This window comes from Vigna unguiculata, chromosome 3 (genome assembly GCF_037176805.1).
Source record: "Vigna unguiculata cultivar grain cowpea cultivar isolate G323 ecotype 2 chromosome 3, ASM3717680v1, whole genome shotgun sequence".
Classification (NCBI taxonomy): Eukaryota; Viridiplantae; Streptophyta; class Magnoliopsida; order Fabales; family Fabaceae; genus Vigna; species Vigna unguiculata.
The window spans coordinates 4,183,076-4,210,031 of record NC_140794.1 but is presented as its reverse complement, the minus strand read 5'-3'; the positions used below and the strand labels follow the sequence as shown (position 1 = coordinate 4,210,031).

General features: G+C 32.4%; 2 protein-coding genes and 1 long non-coding RNA gene across 3 annotated transcripts; 1 reads left to right on the top strand and 2 right to left on the bottom strand.

The window, feature by feature from the left end:
- The first annotated feature begins 14,646 nt into the window (after positions 1–14,646).
- Positions 14,647–19,491, top strand: ARF2 (auxin response factor 2). The gene is made up of 15 exons (XM_028066492.2): positions 14,647–15,126; positions 15,211–15,323; positions 15,508–15,603; positions 15,699–15,755; positions 15,847–16,002; positions 16,103–16,187; positions 16,285–16,375; positions 16,459–16,623; positions 16,733–16,852; positions 16,984–17,059; positions 17,148–17,319; positions 17,418–18,343; positions 18,441–18,631; positions 18,732–18,938; positions 19,037–19,491. Exons 1-14 carry the CDS (start codon positions 14,985–14,987, stop codon positions 18,901–18,903), a joined length of 2,562 nt encoding a protein of 853 aa, XP_027922293.1. The 5' UTR covers positions 14,647–14,984; the 3' UTR covers positions 18,904–18,938; positions 19,037–19,491.
- Positions 19,492–20,279: 788 nt separating this feature from the next.
- Positions 20,280–23,588, bottom strand: LOC114179976 (transcription factor ICE1-like). The gene is made up of 4 exons (XM_028066493.2): positions 22,441–23,588; positions 22,059–22,280; positions 20,868–21,035; positions 20,280–20,581 (listed from the first exon to the last, which is right to left on the bottom strand). Exons 1-4 carry the CDS (start codon positions 23,353–23,355, stop codon positions 20,495–20,497), a joined length of 1,392 nt encoding a protein of 463 aa, XP_027922294.2. The 5' UTR covers positions 23,356–23,588; the 3' UTR covers positions 20,280–20,494.
- Positions 23,589–24,769: 1,181 nt separating this feature from the next.
- LOC146887429 (uncharacterized) lies at positions 24,770–26,705 on the bottom strand. The gene is made up of 3 exons (XR_014993531.1): positions 26,518–26,705; positions 26,339–26,409; positions 24,770–25,044 (listed from the first exon to the last, which is right to left on the bottom strand). It is a non-coding gene; the product is annotated as an uncharacterized LOC146887429 (long non-coding RNA).
- Between the last annotated feature and the right edge of the window lie 251 nt (positions 26,706–26,956).

Here is a 26,956-nt window from a genome sequence, read left to right as displayed (position 1 = left end):
TTCATATGAGTGAGTTGAAAGATTCTCCGTATTTATCATCGGATCAGTTAAATGAAGCTAAACAAATTGAAAATAGTTGTCAATTGACTTTAGATGATTTTTTCTGAAAATAAAGCCACAAAATTATTGATCTGAAAATTTTTCTTTTCCAAATGCAGATATAGGAGGGCTACACACTTAAATGAATGTGGACTTAAGCGAATGTTTCTCATTTTCTAATTGGCTTCCTTTTTTATTTATTCTAAAATCACTTAAAAAATATTATATCAGATTATAAAAAAAAAGTGTAAAAGTTGCCAAAATTTATTTGTCCAAATATCATTGTTCTTAAAAAATTATTTTGATTTTTATTACAAACTGAGTATATTAATACGACGATTTCAATCAAAAACTAACCCTAATGAAAATATCAACTAAATCAAACTCATTTATGAATAATATCGTTTAACTTTTTCTCTAATGGTGTCAAATTAATATATCGTAGCCATATTAATGTGTGCCATTAGTGGTTGGTGTGATATGTTATTTTTGTCAACAATTTAATTTTAGGTAGTGAGGCCTCGTTGCTTATTCATGTTATGTTTCACTAAAGTAAGTTGATATTATCAATTTCACCTAAATAATTATATTTGACTAGTTTTTTAAAATCAAAATCAAATTAAAATATTTGAAATAATGAGATAATTTTTTGTAAAAAAGTTATTATTATTATTATCTATAATATTATATGAAGTGGATATAATTTTTTAATAACTTTCAATTACACAAATTTATCCAGTAGTAAATATAAAAAACATTTAATTACTAGAGTATATAATTTATCTGTAATTATATGTATTAATTGAAAATACTGATATAAAATATATGAAATATTATCTATAAATAAACATATTACACAATTAAAAAAGTGGTTATATTATTATACAATAAAAAATTTATTTTTAAGCCTTTAAAAGAATTTATATACATATCATATATTTTTATATATAAATAATATTTCTTATTTATTTGGTAATCCAACTGTTATTTTACAATGGAAAATGATATTTTAACCCACTTTTTTTGACCCACTTTTAACCCATTGCTTTAATCACCATTAGATCATCTTTTTTTATTCTTTTTAGTGATGTGATATATGATCTAATGGTGATTGAAATGGTGGGTTAAAAGTGGGTCAAAAAAAGTGGGTTAAAGTATCATTGTCCTTTTACAATATCATTTATTTGTGTAGTACGTAAGGTTATAATATTCAAATAAAAAATAAAAAATAAAAATAAAATATATATATATATATATATATATATATATATATATATATATATATATAATACTTATTACATTGTTTACAATTCTATCTTTTGACAATATCTTCAACAAAATATATATGGAAAAACATTGTCAAAATTTAGAATCTTTAATCACATCTTCTATGTATATTTTCTATGTATATTGTAATTGTCATACAATATTTTTTGGAATACACTTTAAAATTAAACATGTTTCAACTAGGTTAGTTCATGCACCTACTTGTACTTGTTCAAGTCTATGCTTAAGTTTCCTTTAATTTCTCACAAATAATCTATATAATCTATGTGATAAAATTTAAATATGTCATACTTAATAAGTTAACATATTTAATATTTTGTCACACAAATTACCATTCAGAATATCAACACATGAACCCCACACCAAAGTTCACATGTCCATGAAATTACATATCACCCAAAATATCATCATCATATATCTCATCCCACACATAAATACATTCATCCACACACGATCACATCACATTAGAATCAACATCATCATCTACATTTTATCATGCTTAACATACATAGTTCATGTACAATTAATATTAATCATAATTCATACATAAATTTTAAACACAGTTAAAGAGAATTTTTCTCGTTTAAGGGACATTATTTCTCACAAGCCAGAGATATAGTTGTCACTTATTATGTCTTTTGAAGAAGATACTTCAAAAACCAAAATCAAATTTTATCTTTCTCTCATTTAAGTGTCAATATAATATATATATATATATATATATATATATATATATATATATATATATATAAACATTAACCTATTTAAGTGAAACATAAATATTAAAAATTTTCTAACAAATTTTAGAACTTGTTCATAATTTCACTAACACTTAATTAACTAGTCCTCACTTCAGAAGTCTATAGTATTTTTATAATTTTCCAAACATCCAAATTTTATATATAAATTATGTGTGACCAAATGGGTAAATTTGGTCCATTTTGATCAAGTTTGTCTGTGACCCATAAAAATGGGTCAAGTTGAACTGACCCATTAAACAGAAATAGAAAAATAATGCAAATGGATCGGAATAGGCTGACCCATCATTTGTTTTAATCTTTTTTATCTGTTTTCAATTTTTTCAATTTTTTTTTATTTTTAAAATTTGTTTATATATATATATATATATATATATATATATATATATATATATATTCATATAAATTAATATTAAAAACATCTTTAATCATATAAAATATTTTTTAAATATTTAATTGATTAATTAAATTTTTAATTAAATAAATTAAAAATTATTATTTATATTATCGTATTATAATTAATAATTCAAACTTAATTTATAAATACCAATTATTTAAATTATAATATTATTATATACTTACATTTTTTAAAAGATACAATATAAAATTTTTAATTTTTTAATTTTTTTAATTTTAAAAACAATTCATCGAATCACAATAAATTAACCCGTCTAACAGAAATGACCATCGAACCTAACATATTTTGTGACCTAATATAAATCACTGTCATAACTGTTGTATATTTAAAAAAAGAAAACAGCATATACAAAAGTATAATTTATTTTTTTAAAGGTGCAGTATTTCAATGTAATAATAAAAATACAGATGTACATATAGATTGGTCTGAGAAGATGCTTTTAAGGTAGTTATTAATAATAAATAAAAAATAATAAAATGATAGTAGGTGAGAGAAAGGGGGAACAGCGTAGTGGATGATGACGTAACGGTGCTCCATCTCTACCCAACCATCCTCACGCAACCTGCGTGATTCAATCGCCACGCAACACATTTTTGCCTTTTCTTTTCTTCACTCACTTCTCCCAAAATAACTGCACTCACTCACTCACTCTTATCTTAAATAAATACTATTTTAATTAACTCTATTCAAACCCCGTTTCATGTCCGTAACCTTCTTATCCTTACTTCCGTTACGGACCCAATCTCAACCACAACAATACTACAATCGCTCACATTCTTCTTTTTTATTTCTCTGCTCAATTTTTAACTACTCTATCCAATGTCAATGGATCACATTCTAACATTTTAAATCTCTTAAACTATTTTAATTATTTAAAATATAGATATTAAAATCAACGTTAACATATATAAATAATAATACTTTACATTTTTAATATAATAATTTTAATTTTGGTAACGTCATTTTATTTATAAAATCTAATATTCGCTAAGTTATTGGAAAGTCTTACAAATATTTTTTTTTTCAATTTTATTAGTTTCTTGTTATGGTATTATCGCGATATAATTTGAGAAAGAAAACAAGAACGTGTGCTTAATTTAGTATCAAATGCTTTAGCACCAATGCTTTAGGGGTGTTACTCCATTCAAAAGTAAGCGTTGTCATCACTCCTAGTTATCACTTTGGATATGAGTATTAACCCTACATCTATATACTTCCAAGAAAACAACAACTAATTAATTGAAGTTACATTAAACTCATTCACAATTTCAAACCTACATATCTAATGTTTGACCGAAGAAGATATAAATAACTAGTTAAAATGCTTAAGTTAATATTTGTTACTTTTTTAAGAGAACAGATATTTCAATTTTCCCCATAAGAAATATTTTATTAAAATCATTATTATTATTATTAGAGTCAAATATATTTTTAATTTCTAAACTTTAAAAAACTCATTTCCTTCTCAATTTTTTAAATAATTTAATTTTCAAAATTTAAAAACAAATAATGTATTAAAATTTTGGACAGAAATAAATTATAATTTTTATACATAAAATTAAAAAATAATAATAAAGAAAATAAGGAAAATAGGAATAATAAGGAGTGGCATGATGTGTTGTGATTAAACGCAATATGAAGGTAATAAATAATTAATTAATGTGCATAAGGTATGGTGGAGTGAGATTAAAGATGGATTAGAATGAAAATGGAATTAATTAGTGGAAAGTTTGGTCTGTGGGTTAGGGGTCAAAGGGTGGAAGTTGGGGATGGTTGAATTGGTATTGCCAAGGAGAGAGGAGGCATAACCTAAATGGGCCCACAACTTAGATTAGGTGTAATCCAAATATGAGACAACCACTCCGCTCCCACTTTATTTCTATCCACACCTACCTACTTACCTTTTTCTTTTTTTAATTATAATTACTTTATTATCCAAACAACCCACTGCTTCTCAAAATTATTTTATTTTTTACCCTAATCAAAAACTCATATTAATGTTTCATCATTGCTTCAGATCATGCACAAAACGCATCGGAACAATTAAAAAAAAGTTAAATATATATATATATATATATACTCGTAAATAAAAAAACTATATACATTTAAATTCTACATATGCTACGTTTCCTAGGAACTTATAAATGTTGACCCATTCCGAGGGTAAATACGTCAACCTATTTAATGCAATGTCGACTGCTTCTTTTTGAAGTCAACAATCTATAAAAATATTATATAAAATAGGAGGAGTGCTTATATTATATCCGGACTATTTCTAAAATATTAATTATTATTCTATAAAATTAAAACTCCTAGTTTATAATTGGAGAAAAATGTAACATTTATATTTATGTTGTTTTTATAACTAAAAACTGGTTTAAATAGTAGAAAGAAGAGATATAAATTTGATGAATAAATATTGTCTAAAACCATGTTTGATAAGGAACTAAATGTTTATTAAATAAAATTAAGAATTTTATAATTAATCATGAAAAAATGTATTCTCTTATTTAATAAGTTTTAGATTCTTAAAAAATTAACAAGTATATACGTATGGATTATGATTAATTGTGTATGGATTAATACATAATGTTAAGCATGATAAGATGTATATGGTGACGTTGGTTTTAATGAGATGTGATCGTAGATGAATATTATTATCGATAATATCTAATCTAATATAAAATTTGGATCATCTTCAAATTCATAGTCAATGTGTGTTCAATATCGCTATTTGTATAGGATTTCGAGCACATAAGGAATTTCCACTATACTTCTCTTACTAGGATTTTTGCTTAAGCTATTTTTTTTAAAGCTAAAATTCATCATGAAAAGAAAAAGTAATTACTATTAGGATTTTAATCGAAGCAAAATATGCTTACTTGAAAAAAAATCATGCCAAATCACCTATATTAATCAATTATTTAAACATATTGATACGAGTGGAATACCTATTCCACAACTTTTAATATGAACTTTCTTAAACTTTTGACATGATTTATTTAGTATAGATGTAATTCAGCATGTGCATAAATTTTGGTCATTGAAGTTAAGTGTGATCGGAAGGTAAAGAAAATTAGGATTCATATAAACAAAAAAAACAATTTATGGTAGTGTGTGGTTTTGTTTTTCTAACTGTGATAGTGTGCATGTGGTTTAATTGTTTGAATATGGTTTTGTTCTTTGGCTGCTGCACATTTGGCAAAACATAAATTTACAACACCTTAAACTCATGGAACGCGACTACAATTGTATAAAACATGTCAAATAACTATTCATGTCATTTTATCCAATTTTTTTTTTACAAGTATAAAAAGTACACAAGTAAACCTATTTTTAACGTAGACAAGTAAACCTAGTTTTAACAAACTAAAATTGAACCCACTTACATTACCACCTTTATTAATATCTTAATAGTTCAAACTTATGACCTAAAAACAAACGAAGCAAACATTATACTATCTAATATTTTTCTTTTCCAATTTTCAATCATCACCTCCGTAAATTGTTACACCAAAAAATATTATTCAAATATAAGTTGATCGTGTCACATCTACCATACAAATTATTTCCAAGAAAAAAAAAATCTAGTGAGACATGAATAGACATGACATGTTCGAATTCCCTGATATTATTATGATTTAAAAATAAAACAGAAGTAAGAGTAATGTTATTTGGATTGAAAAAAGCTAAAGGTGCATGAAGCAAATGGTGAGTGAAAAAATAGAAAGTTGTGAAGAGTGATGGAAGAAAGAAGAGTGATGAAAAAGAATAGTGATAACAATGTTGCAGCTAAGTAATAAAGAGTGCGTGACTTGAAATTCCCAAAATTGTACGTCTCTGCTTTTAATTCGTTGGTCTAAAAATAGCTCTGCTTCTGTTTCTTTCTTCTTCCTCTTCTCACACTTTCTAAACATTTAATTTCTCATTTTTCATTCTCTCTCTTCTTCTTTTCTTTTTCTATCTACCATTTCATTTCATGCTTCTATCTTCTCTTTCAGTCCACAAAAAAAATAAGCAGTTTAAACACGTGCACGTTTGTGTCTCAGGTAAGTCACGTCATGGAGCTAGCTACCTTCACAAATTGCAACTTCTAATCTAATTTTTTATACTACATTTAAAAATTTTAAACATGTTATTCACCATTTCTTTTTATCAGAAAATAATTCATTTAATCCAGTGTAAAAATCACTGTTTTTTTCTTTTCAAAGTGTTAACTTAGCTAAACATATTTTTCCTCCTCATTTAAGGTTTTAGAGGCAGCATAAATTTCCCTTTTTATGCCATCTAACAAGAAAATATAAATATTTCCTTTTAATTAGTTGAGTGATAACATTAACCTCGTTGAACATATTAAAAGTACATTCATTTAATTTAATATTTGATGAAAATACATGTACTTAACGTTCACTTTTTTTATGATTACAAAATAAAATATAAATAATTTTTATAATTTCATTAATGAAAAAAAAATGATTAAATTTAAAAAATTAGTCAAATTGAAAAAATATTAAATTTAAAAAACAGTAAAAATCATAAAATAATTATTTGAATTTAAAAATATTCTTTAAAAGGTAAATCTTGAAAACAAATGTAAACACCGACTCGTGTAGTATGTAACACATACAATACAACATGCAATTCCATACATGCAATTCCACATATATATATATATATATATATATATATATATATATATATATATATATATATATATATATATATTATAAGTCTTCATGAATTTTCACTACAATGATTTTGCTAATTATACATAGAAATAGTTTTGTTATAAAATTAAATTTATAGTAGAATTCTAATTACCGATGATGGACGGTAAGTTTCATTAATAAATTAAAATTTGTATTATCGGTGAGTATTTTATTCAATTATGTATTTAACGAATATTTTTTTCGGCATCGATGTATCGAACAATTGATTTTATTAATAAATTACATTGATAATTTATAATTCTTTTTACTAAATAAATAATTTATCTATTAATAAATTTATGGGTAAAATGAGCAACAAATTTTTCACCTAATTTGATAAAAATTCTTATACAAAGAAAAGGATGAGAAAAAAAAGAGAATGAAGAGGGGGAGAAGAAGTCAAAGTAGATGGTGGTGACAAGAATGGTGAAGACACAATAACAATAAGAGTTGAGATCTTAGTTGGAAGAAGAGAGGAAGAGAAAAAAAGAATGAAGAGGAGTCAGAGATGACTAACACGACGATGACAACGAGACAATAACAAACATAACGATGATAATTAAGGAAAGAGATGTAAAAGATGATGTAAGGATGATGATATTCGAATTATATATATATATATATATATATATATATATATATATATATATATATATATAAAATTATTTAATACATATAAACTACAAAATCAAATAAAATAATATAATTAATAAAATATTTAAAAAGATGATAGTAAAATTTGAAGCCTTTAAAACACTATATACTAACTTGTTTAATAGTTATACAACACTTCACATCATAAAAAGAAATAGATAAAATGTATTTATTGTTTAATTAAGATAAAAAATATTTATAAGATCTACTTCAAATCACATCATAAAAAGAAATAGATAAAATATATTTATTGTTTAATTAAGATAAAAATATTTATAAGATCTACTTCAAAAAAATATAGAGTATTATTTAATATTAAACAAGTTTAACCGGAACTTAAAACAAGTGTTTAGACATAAAATTCCTCATAATTTTAAAATTAACATGTCATTTAGAAACAATTAAACTCATATCATAGCTAACATATAATAGGTAACTTCTTGTGTATCTCTTTAGTTTTTAGTAGAAATTTTCATCAATTTTTCACTACTTAGTTATATGATTAAGGTTATCAATAAAATTTAGATATCTCGTTTATAAGTTTTATAACTTAATACTTACTTTATACTCGCATGAAGTAGGGTTATTTTCCAATAACTCATTCTCTTAGGAATCATACCAATAATTCTCATAAATAGATATTCAAGTCTTTTTTTTCATCACGTGTCATAAATACAACACAAAATTTACAATTCATACTCATACTACTCATAGTTGTCATCTCATTCAAATACTTAACAAACCTTCATGGTGTTTCGTAAATATGCAATGGCATAAATAATTTTCACAAAAACAATGCAATACAATTTTATCCTAAACTTAAATACAGTTTGGTTTACCAAGTCTTTTAACTTGTTTATTATTTGGAAGGAATGATGTTTAACACATTTTCTTATAATTATTTTATTTAATAAAATGTATTAAAAAAATACAAACAATCAAAAATAATTTTTTACTTAATGAAACTTACTAATGGTTTTTTTATATATCGATCTGTTAATAAATTTTTATCAATATTTAAGAAAAAAGTATTAGACGGAACATATTAATGACGCTCCTTAGCCTTTGTACACGCAACATTATTTTGATTAAACAAAGTTAATGAATAATTAGTACCATCATTAAATTAAGTTAATGATAAGCTCACCCAGACCAACCAATTGCAACATACTCACAGACAAAAAAAAAAAAAAACCCTACCCTTATCCTAAACTTGGAATTGAAGGGATTATAAACCTACTAAGCACCAACTAATTGACTCATTTTCATAGAATTCTCACTTTAAGGTGGTGTTAAGTTTTATACTTAAGACTCGGGAGGCTTAAGAAATTTATGAGGAAGCAATTAAGTAATAAAAAAATGATCTTAACTCACAATTATGAGAGGCATGTTTCGGACGATAGAATTATTATTATACTAATCATGACTTGACATAATAGATATCCTAAGTAATCAAGGTTTGTGAGAGGAACCATGATTAGCGTCATAATCTCTCTCTCTCATCACATAAATAATGGTAAAGTTAAGTAGTTGGTATAGATATGTGTTTTTCCTAAAATTGATCATAAACTCGTGATATCAGATTAGTGGTTTCAAACGGTTTCGATTTTCAAAAAACTCCTTCATCAATGACCCAACACACATACACACACAGACTATACTTACAAAGTATAAGTTTTTTTCTTTTCTTTAGATGGTATAATACTTGTAATATAAAATATGGTATAATAATTAATTATTAATATTTCGTGTTTACAATTAATGTCATAGTTAAGTTAGTCTACTGTTTGCTTTTACGTAAATAATAATAGTACGATGGCTTATTTTTAGAATAAAAAATTAAATCACCAACATATAAAAAATAATGGAAGAGAAAAATAATGGCAAAAAACATTTTGCTGCAATTTCTTTGATATCAATGTTTCTTTGCAATAATGTTCATATATTAGGTTTCATTGAACATATCTAATAATGAACTACTCAACTTTATTGAGTTATGGAGAATGTGATAGCAATGTTCTATATAGATTAGGTATATTTTTTATTGAAACTCTCACTATATGTATTTTAGAATATATTGTAGTTCCTTGTTCCATTGTTGAAGTAAAGAATAATGTATGATGTGGTTCATTAATCCTTTATTGACAAAAGAAATTAGTGATGATGATGATGTAATTTTTTGGACCTTTATTGAAGTAAGATATGAATGTATTTATATTGTTAGTCTTGACATTTTATGAAGATGATGATTTTATGAAATATTCAATGATAATGTGGAGATTTTTGAATGTATGTATACATGTTTTGTGATTTACTAAAATTTGTGTTTCATTAGTTATTTGGCCCTATGGGTATAGCAAAACTTGGCTAAATGTTGATTGCAATTGCTCGACACCAAAGATCAACACCGTAGTGGTAGGCTTAAGACTCAAGTACATGTGTTTTAAGCCTAGGGGCTAGTGTACCATTCATGTTTGAGGACATATAGGCCACTTGCACCTAGGTGTACTCATCACACGTCTGAATACATCTTGGCCACCCATGCCTATATGTACTATATCTTTATGGTATGATCTAATGTCATGACAACTTAGTCGAATACATGTCGGTCAATCAAAACTAGCATTTGGAAAACATTGATCGACTTGACTTAATTAAGATTGTGATTATGATATGATTAAGTAAATTGATTAACTCAAGACTAATTAAGGTAATTAACCACACATATTAGGTAAAAAACTCAAAACACATTATAAATAATACAGTGTACGAGGTACATTGATTATGTCATTAAATACATAACTTATTACTTCTGACACACTCGACTGACTTGAGGGTTGAAGTATCTTCTACATTCACAACCCCTATTCGGCTGGAAAAAGTTAAGTATCTTGAGTTTAGAAGTAGGTGTGCTTGAAGTTTGAGTCTTCAAAAATATATTTTAAGAACAAGTTCTTTGTACTGTCTCACACGTTCCCGCTCCAATATCTACATAAAATACGTTTAACATATAAAAATATTTGATGTAATTGAATTAAAAGAATTATATTTATTTATTTATAAAGTTTGATGATCAAAATATATCAAAATGTTAGAGGATAATGAAATCCAATTTAGTATCAAATAGATAAACTATACTTAACTCTTTACTTTTATACTTCCTATATTTTATGTAAAGATATGCCGAGATAACATACATCATCATTTACAAATTATAATCAAATTATATATTTTTCTTCAAAAGATAATCGAAGTGAAAAATTAAGATCTAAAAAGAAAAATATGAAAAGTTTTATGTTATGTGGGATAGATATAAATAGAGAGAATTTGTGGAGGAGGAGGAGGGAGGTGAGTGAAAAGCTGGGAAGTTCCATTGTTTGGACCAGTCGAAGTTGTGTGAATTATTTTTCAAAATAAAGAGGTCCCACGTTCTGCAATTTGCAGAAGAACAACGTAGAAATGAATGACACCAACACTGTTTTTGGCATGTGATCTTCTCTGCCACTTCCCTGTAGTAAAACAATAATATTTATTTTTAACTCATACAATTTTTGTTAGGAAAAGAAAGTGTAAAATGGAAGAAATTAGGGTTGAAAGGGTAAAAAAGTTAAGGAGGTTGGGAAATTGCAGTAGTGGGTGCAGCTATGCTCTTTTGACATTTTGATATATTTGAAAGTGTTTTTGAGACACAAAAACGAAGGAATATTCGTCTCCTTGTTGGTTTGGACCATACAAATATAATACACTTCTGCTCTGCGGTGCTGTTCCAATGGGGGTGGGCCCCACCTCTACTCTCTAGTCCGTGTCTCCACGTGACATGCCTTTACCTTCACTTTCTTTTACTGTGTCTTGTATCGTATTCTGGCAGCATGCTCTCTTTTCTTCCCACAAATCCCCTTTTCTTTTCTTTTTTCATTTTAATTAATTAACCTAAAATAATATTCATTTAACTTTAACTACCTAATTTATTGGAAGTTAAAATTAAAAAAATATCCTTTTGTTTCTCCATCACTGTCCTTTTGTTCTGTCAGATTGGTCGCCCAACCAACCGTTAAAAATCGAAATTCAAATAATGTCTCCATGTTTTCACATCCCTCAACTCAACTATTACTGTTTTCATTTTTATTACTTTTCTTTCCCACCAATTATGTTAATTAATTACTCAGTGAAAAAAAATAATGATATAAAGTTTTTGTTCTTGTTTGAAATTTCTTGTTATGATCATTTTACTCTTACCTTATAAGTTAACAAAAAGCGTAGACATAAATAATCTCTACCTTCAGCTCATAAATGAGACAATAAGTCTTTTAAATGTAATGTTATAATAAAGAGCTGCATGTAAACCAAAGCATGAGAATATTAACCTTATAAAAAATATTTATGACATTACATATAATATGAGGTGGAAACAAGAAGATATTTTATGTGAGCACATTTCTTCTATTTTATATATATTTTAATATTAGTCAAAAATTTATATGATTGATGCTAATCTAAGAACAGACTTTATTGAAAGCGAAATAAAAGTTTATACTTAACGAGTTTCGCATAAATTTAAAGTCATAAGAAACGAGAAATAACGTGTCGCGAGAGTAAAATTCTTAAAACATCAATAAAGAGTTTTTATCTCGTTTATCATCAAAATAAAAAATAAAAAATTGAAGACAGTCGAACAAGTATTTTGTGTGTTTTTTATATATAAATAAATATTTAAAGAAAACAACACATGTACAAAATATTTAATTATTTTTCAAAGAAAAGAAGCTTAACTTTATACAAAGGGAGACCAAATATAATGTTGTTTTGTAACTGCATATTTTCTGTGTGTGTTGAAAGGTACATGTTTGCTTGCTTATTTTTTTTAATGCATGATTTGAATAGTACATAACTAGACATTGATGGAAAATCTGTTAACAAATAAAGACACTTGTAGGTGGCTAAACTCACTTAATATAAAATTATACATTGACCAAATAATATATTAATATTTTCAGCAATCGTGTACGTAGAAGAAACAAATAGATTTTGAATTGTATTAGAAGAGAGAATTAAGAAAATAAAATACAAGTTGTTTTCAAGGGAGAGACAAGAGAAAAGATGTCCCTGCAAAGAAACTATTAAACTATAATAACAATGCAAATATTTTCAACTTTGTCATACTGCTAAACTCCACATTCCCACTCTAATTAAAGAAGAGTTAAGAAAGTTTAAAAGAGTAGGAAAGAAAGATGAATTTGGTAGGGTGTGAAGTGTTTGGCATGTAATGTAATATTGCAATAATAATCACTTGTCCCCCTAATATATACATGTCTCTCACGGTATTTATGTGTATTTAATACGTGTGTAATTGCAAGAAGACGTGTCGTGTTGTAATTAGTTTAAGCCAGAAAATTCTATTCTATACATGTATGAATCGTGGCTGGCATGAGTTCATCAATTCTTTTTTCAACTCAACAAGAACAAGAACATGTCTTTTTGTACACTTGTAATCCTCCATTCATTTCCTGCTTCCAACATCAGAAGAAATGAATAACGCTGTTTGGTTTATTACGATCTCATCGGATATATTTACATGTGTCGCTCACAAAGTCGAATGTGGTCCGGGGCATAGTGGAGGAGGAGAAATTAATATTTGAAGATCGCGCACGTATCTATATCTACGAGTTGTGAAATAATTTGAGAAATAAAATAATAATAATAGTAAAGTATATTAAATATCTTTGTGTGAGATGGTTAAAAATAGAAAAAGGTTGCGTAATAAAAAAGGAAATACAAGAGTTGAACTGTGTGCTGACGAGTATACACAATTGTATGTGTGTGTGTTCATATATTCTTCATGGACTTTCTTGAACTTGACCTGGTTTTATCTGGCTTTTGACTAGAGAGTTTGTGGACTAAATCAAATGAGGTAAAATTATAAAAGGGAAGAAATTTTAGAAAAGCAAGAGAGAATTTTAAAGGGATATTCTATTAGTGGGGGTTTCCTAGTTTGAACGAGAAAATGAAATGATTTTAGAAAAGGATTAAATTATAATAATAATAAAAAGAGGGTTTGGGTGATTTGGATATGGTAAGAAGAAAGAAAGAAGTTGAGTGGTTAACGCAAAATGGATAAAGAGAAAATGGTAGATGGAAAGAGGGTTTAGATTGCGATATGAAAAAAATGCATAAATGCAATGGGCATTAAGATGGATGGGATAAGAGAAAGATGAGAAAGACGCAAATGGGGCGACAACTGCTGTTCAGTCTTCACAGTTGTGTGGTGCCCTACCGTCCTGCCGCATCAAACTTCTTATCACCATTCTAAAATAGATAATAATAAAAAAAATTAAATAAAACAGCTAAATAATACCACTGCCAATTTATTTATTATTTAATTCAATGGTTAAAAAAAAAGAAAAAAAAGCAAACTATGGTTAAGTTGCGCGGGTGGTGTTAAATGCGCCCTCATTGCAAATGCATATCGCTGCCCGTTCACAGCAAGACAACGCCATTTCCCAATAAAAACAGTGCAACTTTCCCGCCACCGTCAAGACAAACGGTGTTAGATGCCTCGTCCAATAACCCGTCCGCGTGTGTTAACGCCGTTAGAACAGACGTCTTTCACTGTCCCAGGAGCCGCCAAGGAGATCGCGCTGCCCTGCCAGGGAAAACACTCCCACCGGGTGTAGCCGGTTCCCAACGGGGCTCAACCGGTAAAAGCCGGTTGTTTAGAGTGGTTAAGAATTGACCGCGGTTTAAATGATTGCACGCTGTTTTGACCACTCTGGTTAAGTCTCCCCCTCCGACACTGGTTCTGGTGCTGCAATGCGAGCCATTTATCAACTCAGAGAGAACAAATAAAATTAAATAAAATATAAAAAGAGAGATAGAAGGAGATAGAGAGAGAAACCAAGAAAGAGAAGAGAGATTGGTTGAAAGGGTCCTTCCAAGGTAGAGAGAGATACAGAGAGAGAGAGAGAGAGGTTTTGGGAATTGGTGTTGCTTCTTCGTGTGCGTTAATTTGCTCGCACGGTTTGAGGATTTTGTGGTTGGATTCTGCAACAGTGAAGAGAAGCGGAGGCTCCGATCTTGCCATGTGGTGTGCGAGAGATCTGTGAGGAACTCAACGGAAAAAAAATGGCGTCGTCGGAGGTATCGATCAAGGGAAATTCGGTGAACGGTAAAGGAGAGAACAGTTCCGGTGGCTTCAACGGTGGCAACGATGTTAGGAACGCTGCAGGAGAGCTTCAGAATGCTTCTTCCTCACCATCCGCCAGAGGTAACGCGGCTTTTTTTTCCGCGAAACCGTTACTTCGTGCCTTGTGTCGTGTTTGGCGTGACGATAACATGTTTTTGGTTTCAGACGCAGAAACAGCGCTTTACCGGGAGCTATGGCACGCGTGCGCGGGTCCGCTGGTGACGGTGCCTAGAGAAGGAGAGCGCGTGTTCTATTTTCCTCAAGGACATATTGAGCAGGTAAGTGTTCTTCCACCGGTTCGGTGAGAGGGAGTTCAGATGCGGCGCTACTCGGCAGAGTTCCGCTTCTGACGCTGTCTCTCGCAAGTGGACTTGGTTTCCACAGTGAAATTTGGTGTACTTGTGTTTTCTATATTTGGTTGTGAACACGAGTGTTTGTTTTTATGGCGCACACGCACATTAGGTGGAAGCGTCGACAAATCAGGTAGCGGAACAGCATATGCCGGTTTACGATCTACCACCGAAGATCCTTTGTCGGGTCATCAACGTCATGCTCAAGGTAGCAATGGTTAATTTTTCCGGCTTTTGAACTGAGTTGGTGGATGAAGTTATAAATAACATGGTACTTATTTCCTTTTTGGCGAAAATTTTCAGGCGGAGCCAGACACAGACGAGGTGTTTGCTCAAGTAACCTTACTTCCCGAGCCAAATGTAAGTTAGTTAATTTCTTTTTAGTTTCTGGGTGTGGAGTAATTTCGCCAACGCCGTCGTCCTTATGTTTCTTTGTGGATCTGGATGATAGCAAGACGAGAATGCGGTGGAGAAGGAGGGTCCCCCGGCACCGCCTCCTCGGTTTCACGTCCATTCGTTTTGTAAAACGCTTACGGCTTCTGATACGAGTACACACGGTGGATTTTCGGTGTTGAGACGACATGCTGATGAATGCCTTCCCCCGCTGGTTGGTTTACTTTTTTTTACCATTTTACCCTTCCACGTGCTTTGTTTGTTTTGTGTGCTGAAGTTGGGGGTGTCTTCCCCTGTTTCGTGTTTGTTGGCAGGACATGTCAAAGCAGCCACCTACCCAGGAGTTGGTGGCCAAGGATCTGCACGGGAACGAGTGGCGATTCAGGCATATTTTTCGGGGTGATTATTAATTATTAACTACGGATCTTGTTTTTTAAGTTCGTGTTCTTACGTTTTTTGTGTTTTTCCCGTGACTGATGAGTGGATTTAATTTCAGGTCAACCGCGTAGACACTTGCTTCAAAGTGGTTGGAGTGTTTTTGTCAGCTCCAAGAGGCTGGTTGCTGGGGATGCGTTTATATTTCTAAGGTTTGTTAATTAATGAATAGGGTTTTAGATTCAGCTGGTTTAGTTTGCTTTCTCGGCAGACAGACTAATTTAGGAACTTTCAGGGGTGAGAATGGGGAACTTCGCGTTGGTGTTAGGCGTGCAATGAGGCAGCAGGGTAACGTTCCGTCCTCGGTTATCTCGAGCCACAGTATGCATCTTGGTGTTCTTGCAACTGCTTGGCATGCCATATTGACTGGAACCATGTTTACCGTGTATTACAAACCTAGGTTTGTACCTTGTTTCCTTGGACAGCCGCATGGACATGAATGAATATGAGTATTTTCTTTTCGTTGTTTCCGTGCGCAGCATTTACAGCAATGTCCAATTTATTTACAGGACTAGTCCAGCGGAATTTATAGTTCCTTATGATCAATACATGGAGTCCCTAAAAAATAATTACACCATCGGGATGCGCTTCAAAATGAGGTTTGAAGGTGAAGAGGCTCCCGAGCAAAGGTATGAATGTATCACTTTTTTGTTTTCCTGATTAAATTGTAATTGTCTATGTAACTTATCAGTGCTGTATTATTATTGAACATATATTTGTAACGAAAGAAATTACCGGACTTGAAATGACTACTTTGTAGATTTACCGGTACCATTGTGGGAATTGAAGATGCTGATCCAAAAAGGTGGCCTAACTCCAAATGGAGAAGTCTTAAGGTTGTATTTCGGCTGTCATTGTCACTATGCTATCTCTGTTTAGTTGGACATGTTATAATGGAGTTTTCTTCATGTGATGGTTTTCCAGGTGAGGTGGGATGAAACTTCTAACGTACGTCGTCCCGAGAGAGTTTCCCAATGGAAAATAGAGCCCGCTCTCGCTCCTCCTGCTCTTAATCCTTTACCAATGCCCAGGCCTAAAAGGCCTCGATCTAATGTGGTTCCATCATCCCCTGATTCCTCTGTTCTTACCCGTGAAGGTACAGACAAGTCACTTTTGATATTTGATATATACAAGATTTTAATCTTTGCTATACATTTGAGTTTGTAAAGCCTGATATTTGTTGGTGATTAACAGCATCATCCAAAGTGAGTGTAGACCCTTTGCCAGCAAGTGGATTTCAAAGGGTCTTGCAAGGTCAAGAATTATCGACCTTGAGAGTAAATTTTGCCGAAAGCAACGAATCTGATACGGCAGAGAAGTCTGCATGGTCATCTGCTGCAGACGATGAAAAGATTGATGTTGTTTCCACCTCTAGAAGGTATGGATCAGAGAGCTGGATGTCAATGGGAAGGCATGAACCAACATATCCAGATCTGCTTTCTGGCTTTGGGGTTCATGGAGATCAGGCTTCCCATCCATCATTGGTTGATCAAAATGGTCCTGTAGCTAACCTTAGTAGAAAACATTTTTTCGACCGCGAAGGCAAACATAATATTCTCAGTCCATGGCCTGTAGTGCCATCTAGTCTATCACTCAATCTCTTGGACTCTAATACAAAAGGCTCTGCTCATGTTGGTGATACAACTTCTCAAGTTCGAGGGAGATTTGGCAGTGCATTTGGTGACTATACTGTGCTTCATGGACACAAAGTTGATCATTCACATGGAAACTTTTTGATGCCACCACCACTGTCAACTCAATATGAGAGTCCTCGTTCTAGAGAACTGTTACCCAAACCAATATCAGGAAAACCTTCCGAGGTATCAAAACCGAAGGACAGTGACTGTAAGTTATTTGGCATCTCACTTCTTAGTAGCCCCATTGCTCTGGACCCTTCTGTGTCACAAAGGAATGTTGCAATCGAGCCACTTGGTCACATGCATACTACACATCAACACCGCACATATGACAATGACCCGAAGTCTGAGAATTCAAGGGGATTGAAACCGGCTGATGGTGTGCTGATTGACGACCATGAAAAGCCTACGCAAACTTCTCAGCCACATCTGAAAGATGTTCAACCCAAATCTAATAGTGGTTCTGCCAGAAGTTGCACTAAAGTAAGCCCCCCTTTCTGATTTCTGTTTAACTTGTGAGCATAAAAAAATTTTGCAGGAAAAGTTTAATCAAATACTTTTTTTTTTTTTTTAATTTTAGGTTCACAAGAAAGGGATTGCACTTGGTAGGTCGGTGGACCTCACAAAATTCAGTGCATATGATGAATTAATTGCTGAATTGGATGAATTATTTGAATTCGGAGGTGAATTAACCTCTCCTCAAAAAGATTGGCTTATTGTCTACACTGATAATGAGGGCGATATGATGCTTGTTGGTGATGATCCGTGGCAGTAAGAATCTCTAAATGCACTCCTTTTTGGTTTATTCTATGCTGGTCTATTTTTTTTTTCTTGAAAATGACGCGTCATGCTGCATAATTATTTAAATCAGGGAATTTGTTGCTATGGTGCGAAAAATTTATATCTATCCCAAAGAGGAGATTCAGAAAATGAGCCCGGGTACCTTAAGTTCAAAGAACGAAGACAATCAATCGGGTAGTGAAGGTGCAGACGGTCAACAAGAAAATAAATGTCAGCTGAATCATTCAGCTTCGGAGGCCTGATAATTCGTATAGATTTTGATTTCCATAGCTTCCAGGTAACTAACTTCATAATTGATCGTGTTCCCCATATGTGAATTTTGAATCCAGTTTACTAGAAGAATCTGACGGTATAAAATGTGTTGTCTTGATACAGATTCCGAACTGGAGTGAGTGGAAAGTAGTAGGTGACTGTCATAAAGCCATCCCCAGTTGGAGAATATGACCTGAAGAAGAAAATTCTAATTCTGGATCTGACTGTTTTATAAAGTGACTGCATGTGTTTGGAATCAGAATATGGATGGCATGGAGGAGTATCCATCCAATTTTGGACCTCGTCGTTGAAGTAGTAGTATTAGTATATATGCCTTCCCTGTTAGAAACTCCTAGTATAGTAGTATGTAATTTCCTACCCTGTACATAGTTTTACTCTCTGCTTCCTTAGAACCCGAACTCATTAATGTAATTAAGTTCTTCATATACAAGGGCGGTGATCTGATTTTAAATATGATTGTCTCTTATTTTAGTGGGGTAGTTTGTGGCAGTATTGTGAACTCTTGGAAAATCACTGGATATTTAAATATTGATTGATATGCTTTTGGGGATGTATAATTTCATTTTGCCTCAAAGTCTTAGTTTGTTTTTGAGCTTGGTGTTTGGCGAGTGCGGCCATTACCGTCATGTCACGGACGGTGTGGATCGAAGCCGAAGTCATGTCAAGAGAGAAGAAAGTGGACACTTGGGTCTGGAAATCTTTGATGAGGGATTTGAAAATTCTGTAGTGAAATGTATTTGTGGTTATTTGTGACGGCACTGCTACTTGTGCTGTGGTCCTATCTGGGATATGTGTAACGTGGTTACGTGATAAAACTTCATTCCTTGAAAGCACCATCGCTGAATATCCAATAATAATTTTTCAAAATTATAAAATTGGTTGTACTTTTCTGAACAAGAAACATACTCTGTATGCCCACGTTGTGGACCTCATTATTTTCCGTGGTTCTGTCCTTTATGTCTCATAAACATTGGCCCATGGAATTCATTATTTATCTACACTAAAAGTAGCCTACAGTGGGGACTCTGTTTCGCCAAACCTTTACTCTTTGCTTAGATGCATGAGACCCCATTAATCCGGGCCTCTTTAGAAGCCAGCATTCAATTTTCAGTTTTGTCTCTTAAAAGTTCTTTTTTTCCTCCTTAATCTTCATCTTTATCTCCTTTTCATTTTTTCAAAAAAGGAGAACTTAATTTTTGGCCAGCATGATTAATCGAAGATGAAAAAAGAGAGAAAACATTGCATTAAAGTCTCTGTCCCTAATAATTGTACAAGGAAGAAAATGAAATTGCAGAAACAATCTTGACACGAACATGAATTTTCAGAATGTCCCTACACCGACTGAAGACCATCATAAGATTTCGTTTCAACTTCAACAATAAAAAAGGTCCCAAATTTAGCAGTGCTTTTAATTAGTAAATAAGTTTTCTCCTAGTTCAACTGAGCAAAAAGTTAGACAAGTGTATAAAGTACACTTGAAGTTTGAACATCAAAAAAACATTAGGATTGCTAAATTGACCATTTGGAAAGGTAGTAGTGCCTGTAGTTTGTTTCTTCCCACTAGATCATGCCATGGAAGCCAGCTGAATCTAATAGAACTGCTTTGATTTGCTCTGGATGCACATCTTGACCACCTTCGTTACATAGCTGATTGAGAGAAAAAAAAAACATCAATTCATAAAAGTCATGGTTTTTAATTCCTAGGTATCATCTCAATACAAATTACAACCTTAATTGCAAAGCAAGGAATGTTCCTCTCGGAAGAAGAAAGTCCATTTTCAACATTAACCAACACTTCTGTCTTCAAGAATATTATATCAACCATAATTTATGATAATAGTATAAAAAACTTTGATATGAATAGAGTGAGTGCATTTGTAATGATGCACATGGTTTTGATTTTACAAGGATTAAAGAATAGAAAAAGGTTGACCTGAGCTCGGAGAATATCCATGGCAAATCCATTGAAATAGGTGATGACTGCTTGGTGGATGTCTATGCCGAGGTTGTCGAGAGCCCTCATGGTAGACAGCAAGAGACCAGGTTTCCTCTCACAACACATCTGAATCTTTACACCTCCTTCACTCAACCCAACCTCAACCTATTTTTCCCGCCAAAACTTTTCTATTACTTTTCATCATCATAAATCTTTATCTCAAATAATACTAATCAATCATGTCAAATGCTAATTATTACCCCTATCTATTTGTTAAGGAATAAACTTTGACTTTTAATATATTATATGGTTTCATACTTCATTATTTTTTTACTCATTAACAAGTACAAAGAAATTCATAAAAAGGCTTGGCTTTTTTGAATTTGGCTTAAGAGTAACATTACTCAATCCTCAACTTTTTTTCGTTCCTAATTAAAAAAGTGATACTTTAGTAAAGATGAATCTTTTTAGTCCTTTATTTTAGTGTATACTTTTATCCTTTTACAAATCACACCGTCAGGTTTATAATTACGAATTTTACTTTAAGTATTTTAAACCACGTTCACTTAAAACTTCAAGAATATTCTAAAAATTTAAAATAAAATAAGAATACAAATTGAACCTCTAATTGAGATAACAAACAACTTCTCACGCTCTCCCTGAATCACAAGTTTCCAATTTTCATCATGGAAATCAAAAATAAAATAAATAAATTTAGATTATTGTTGTTGTTTATGTGTTGTGTTTTCAAAATATACTAATATCAATATTTTAGAATATATTAAAAACAAAATAATCTACCAAAATAAATATCTTTTGAAGACATGATACTGTGAACTCTACTTTCAGTTTCTTCTTTAAGACTCATACATGTTTGGGAAATTCCCAACTTCATAAGTTTTGGGATAAAATTCAAACTCTTAAAACAAACATACTCTATCAGGTTCTCTAATTTATTTTAAGATCGAAGAATATAAAAGGAAATGAGAAAGATACTCCTTTTAATGCAATCATGCACTTCCAACAAGAAGAAGCAAAAGCTAACCTCCTAATTTTTCTTTCTTGTCGTGTCATATATGATATTCTACCCAGATATAGGAAGAGAAATTAAGAAAAGTATGTGGGTTGAAGCATATATATGGGAAAAAGAAGAAGTTCCAGAAAAGGGCAAGCAAAGGAATACATTACCGTCACAGGTTGGCCATTAGGGCTTGGTAATGAACTGAGACAAAGTTCTTCTTGCATACGTGTTGCTAATTTGGGTGTCAATGGATGAAGAAAGCTCGAAGTCAATGAAGAAGAAGCTGGTGTTGTTGTTGTTGACTCCAATTCATTGTGAAGATCACCAATCCTTTGCAGAAGTTCCTTCAAATACTCCACAGCATCCCCCAGTATTGAAGCTCTGTCCATCTTAGTTTTAAACCAAACTTATCAAACACTTTCACAAATCAGTTGTTATGTATTTTTCCATTTATTTGTGAATGTTATGAATCATAACATGATTGAGTAACCCTAGTTCCTGAGAAAAAAGTAACAATGAAGTTTCGTGTTAAAGAAAATTTAGTCTTACTTTGCTGATATTGGGAACAACTGATCTCAGCATATAGAGTCTGTCATTGAGCTTCTTCCTCCGGCGGCGTTCAGCCATCAAATTCTTCGCAGGTATACCTGTCTTCTTCTTGCCCTTTTCATCCACGCTACCGGTGACGGTGCTGTTCGCATTCGAGCTGTTTCCGCCGTTCCTTCCACTCTCTTCCACCTCACCACTCTCATCAGAATCAAAGTTCAACCCGGACCCTTCAACACCTTCTCCATTATTACACATCTTCCTCTTGCTACCATCGCTATTCCCTTTACTCTTGCCTCTGCAGTTATCTTCCATGCTTTTCCTGAGTGCTGCTCGCTTCTGAAAAAGTGTTGGTTGTACACCCGACGGAGGGAACGATTCAAGGGGTTTCAGTATGTTGGACGTGCTCAGAAACAAGGCCTTCGAACCCTCGACATTATCAGAGTCTCCAATATTCTTGAATCCCGAAAATCCAACACCATCTTGTTGGGGAGGCATTGCTAAATTTGGAAGGGCCAACTGGTTATTACCATTTGAGCTGAAGAAGACACCACCGTGATGAACCTTGTTCAAAGCTTGAGGGTCAAGAAATCCCACATCGGAAGCCGCGCGAGAGGCATGCTCGAACGGGTAAAAGTAGGGTTTGGGGGTGAGAAAGTTGTGCCCTTGAGCTACGTCAATGGTAGTGGAAGAAGAGAAAGTGTGTAATGGTTGGTGTTGAGCGAAGTTGGTGGAGAAAGCCATGTCTGTAATATGTGAGTGGTTGTGGGTGGCGTTGTTTGGCACGTGCCATTCTTGATGGATGTCGGAGATGGGTTTGTAGGCACACAGTGAGAAGCAGCTTAACTCGTTGGCGTTTGGGTTTGACCATGAAGCAGAGTTTTGTTCTTCTGTGTCTTGCATCCAACCAGACATCATTTGGTGTTGTTTTCTTTTGTTTTGACAGATGATGGCTTGTGTTTTGTTTGAAGAAGAGAACAAAGGAATAAGAGAGAAGCTGTTGATAGAGTTTGGTGAAGTGAGAAAGAGAAGCTATACGTGTATCATTTCTCTTCTCAAATAAACACAATACATAAGAAACATAAAATTTGTTTAGTATTTAACATAAAGCAATCCGAGGAAGAAGACTAAAATTGCAGAAATCATTCCAGTGTACGTAACTTTTCAATTCGAAAATCTGTTGTTAATATTATAAAAGCTGTCGTGTCTTTGTTTTATACATATTATTCTGAGTACGAGAAGATTGTAGAAAAGAGAGGGAAATGGAATATGGTGAAAGTAATGTATGAACATCATATGTGTCTTGTGAAGCCTTTAATTCATCTCAATCTAACCCTATCCTTATCTATTATAAGTTATTATAACCCCGTCAATATCATTCTATTCTTTTTTATTTTCATTCAAAATTTATTCAACACGATTTAATAAACCAACTACTTCTGTTTATAGCCCTTAAAAGAACCATTTAATTAGTTTCTTCTTCTTCTTATATTGTACAAAAAAATTGTTACTTCATCATAAAAGGTTATTTCTTAAAGTGAATTTCTATCGGATCAAAATAATAAAAATGTGTAGTTTTTGAAGTTTATTTATTATTACGAGTGATATGGACCACATAGCACAATTTTTAATGCAATAAAACTTAAATGAGTTATTTTTATCCTAGAATTTTCTTAAAATAAAATAACTTAAATAAACTTTTGTTTTTTTAACTATTTTTGTTTTTTTATAGAATGAATCTAAAGTTAATTTTAATTCTACTAAAGTATTTGATTGTTTGAGTATGGTTGGAAAGTGAAAGTATAGTTGAAGAGTGATGATGGATAGAGGGAAATGATGTAACCCTAAGTATGAGGACCCAGTGAGGGAAATTGCATGTGTGATTGAGGGACAGAATTGAATGCAATGAATAGAAAATTGAAATCATAAGATATGCAGAATAGGTTTAGAAAGCAAAGAGGGACAAGAATCTTAAATAAGTTTGAGAGAGTGAAGGGACATTGACATAGGTATGGAAAAGGAAGATACTCCTTACTTTATTGTTTCTCTACTAACCTCGTGAGTATGGGACATGCCTCTTAATTTCCCTTTTCCCTTTCTCTTGTGGGGTATTGTGGGACCTTCTTAATTTCTTAATAAAATTTTTATATAATGGAAAAACAAATTACCTATATTTTCTATTCTTACATTGTTGATATTTTAGTTGAGACTAAACCATCATTTTGTTTGTTAGAAATTGTAACAACTAATCAAATTTGTCATTTATAAATACTTTTTGAAACTCTGGATCATTTAATTATTAAACGAAATTAAAAGAAACGTCACGCAACGATAGTACAGTAGCATAGTTTTGGGGTCCTGAACACAACCCCTGCAGCCTGGGCACACCACGATGCCAACGAAAAACCAGATACAAGTCTAACAAAAAGAGTAGAGTAGTAATGCATGAAGCGATATATGGGCTATAGTCCTAAAGAAATCATGAAGAAAATAAATCCAGCCCAGATGGCTAAGCAGCGGAATCACCATTTTCTTGCTGACCACGACAACCTCGCCCATCTGCTCCCATCAATCACATTGATGATCATTGCAAGAAAGAAGAGCCACCTACAAGACAACCATACAACAAACAGGGTAAGCTAGAGCCAACAACATTTTTATCATACAATCAAATATATTTTCACATCTCAATATTCATACAACAACCAAGCATGTTATGACTTTCAATCAATACACTACGATACGACTCGACACATCCGGATACGTAAAACTTGATCGGATTCAGCGGATGCCCGCACTTGTGGTGCATACCTCTGCTCACCCCCGAGCTGCTCACCCCCGAGCTATGTGTTACAAGTGTTTCAATGAATCAATTTTCCCTCACTACAACGTTAGCCCTTAATGAGTTTTAGGCCTTCTGCTACTCTCACCACAGGAGTCAGTCCGCCCTAGGTGAGACTAACTGACTCCTTAGAGTGTCAGGATGCAACCTTACCTTGAATCCTTACCTAGTTATACAGATGGGGCACCACCATGGACTCCCACTAACAGCGGCCATGGAATTATGTCCCGACCACTGAAGCGCGACCCTGAAAGTCTCACCTAGAGACCTCAAGAAATTATGCATTGACACAGACAAACATAATCACACAGCCAAAATAATATTCACCATGCATGTATGCGTTAATTGTACCAACCTTTAAAGCCAACGCCTTTCATGTTCCAGGCCCAACTCATTTCAACTCGTCATAAACTATCCATGCATCAAGGATTCCCAAATCATGTCGTTATCATGCCTCTTTAATACCAACCATTTCATTACAATCTCATGCTAAACTCATGTAAACCCATTATTCATAATTCATGACTTGCATCACTCAATCATACTCGTTCATCTCAAACTTTTAGCACAATACTCAAAACCAAGCAAGCATTATCCATACAAAGCTAAGAAAACAATCCAACATCGCATTGCCTCGCCCAGCACCTCGCTCAGGCTGGAGGGTCTCGCTCAGGCAAGACGTTCTCGCCCAGGCGAGCCCCCTTCGCTTAGGCGAGGGCTCGAAAAAATGGAGCAGAAGCACACGCGGGATCTCACTTAGGCGAGACCCCTCTCACTTGGGCGAGATTCTCGCTCGCTCAAAAAAACACAGTAGGTCGCTTGGGCGACCCTTCGTGGCAAAATACCTAGGCGAGCCCCTGTTAACCTCGCCTAGGCGAGACATGCCCGCTTAGGTGAGTTTAACAGATATTTTCTCCTGCAGCGGACAACTTAGTAAACCAAACAAAGATCCAATCATTTTATACATCCATACAGTGCTAAAAAATGCAATCAAACACAAGACCAACACCAACGACCACAAACATCTCAGACATTTAAGAGGGTTCTAGCTTCCCTTACCTGGAAAGGGAATAAGAGGGTTTCGGCAGCCAAACGTGAGAACACAGCAGCTCAAGGAACGAACAGAGGAGCTGAAAGGATAGGGAAAACAAAAGCACGAGATGGGTTACTTGGAAACCCTAACTGAAAAAAACGAAAAGGAACAATGGAGACAAGTATGGGCTAGCAAGAGTACTTACATGGAGTAGGAAATAGCTTTGAACTAGCTTGAAGATGGCAGAAACCTAATCCTAGCATAGCTTTCTGTGAGAGGGGAAAAGAGATGACGGCTGAATCTGTGAGAATGAGAGAGTGGAAGCGTTAGGGCAACTATGGACCAGCTTTATCCTTTGGGCCAGTTCTTTGGCCCATCAGATTTTGGGGCAGCCATTTTTATTAAGAGTTATAAAAGAATAGGACCCTGCATCATCAATTAATTTTGTCATTTTGTATAATGTATACTCAAAAGATATATCAAATACACAAAAACTATTTAAAAATATGAAATATACACAATCAAACATCTATAATAAATGACAACTTTTTTATTTTTGAATTGTAAGGAATAAATTGATTAATAATTTAAAATTTTAAGAACTATATGGTCATTTTATTTATTTTAAGATTCACTTTAATTGA

Excerpts from the sequence above, each read along its gene's own strand:
- ARF2 (XM_028066492.2), top strand. The coding sequence starts at position 14,985 with ATGGCGTCGTCGGAGGTATCGATCAAGGGAAATTCGGTGAACGGTAAA. Across the intron at positions 15,127-15,210 it reads TTCCTCACCATCCGCCAGAG|ACGCAGAAACAGCGCTTTAC; the intron begins GTAACGCGGCTT and ends TTTTGGTTTCAG. Across the intron at positions 18,632-18,731 it reads GTTGGTGATGATCCGTGGCA|GGAATTTGTTGCTATGGTGC; the intron begins GTAAGAATCTCT and ends TATTTAAATCAG.
- LOC114179976 (XM_028066493.2), bottom strand. The coding sequence starts at position 23,355 with ATGATGTCTGGTTGGATGCAAGACACAGAAGAACAAAACTCTGCTTCA. Across the intron at positions 22,281-22,440 it reads TTGTTCCCAATATCAGCAAA|ATGGACAGAGCTTCAATACT; the intron begins GTAAGACTAAAT and ends TTTAAAACTAAG. Across the intron at positions 20,582-20,867 it reads TGGATATTCTCCGAGCTCAG|CTATGTAACGAAGGTGGTCA; the intron begins GTCAACCTTTTT and ends TCTCTCAATCAG.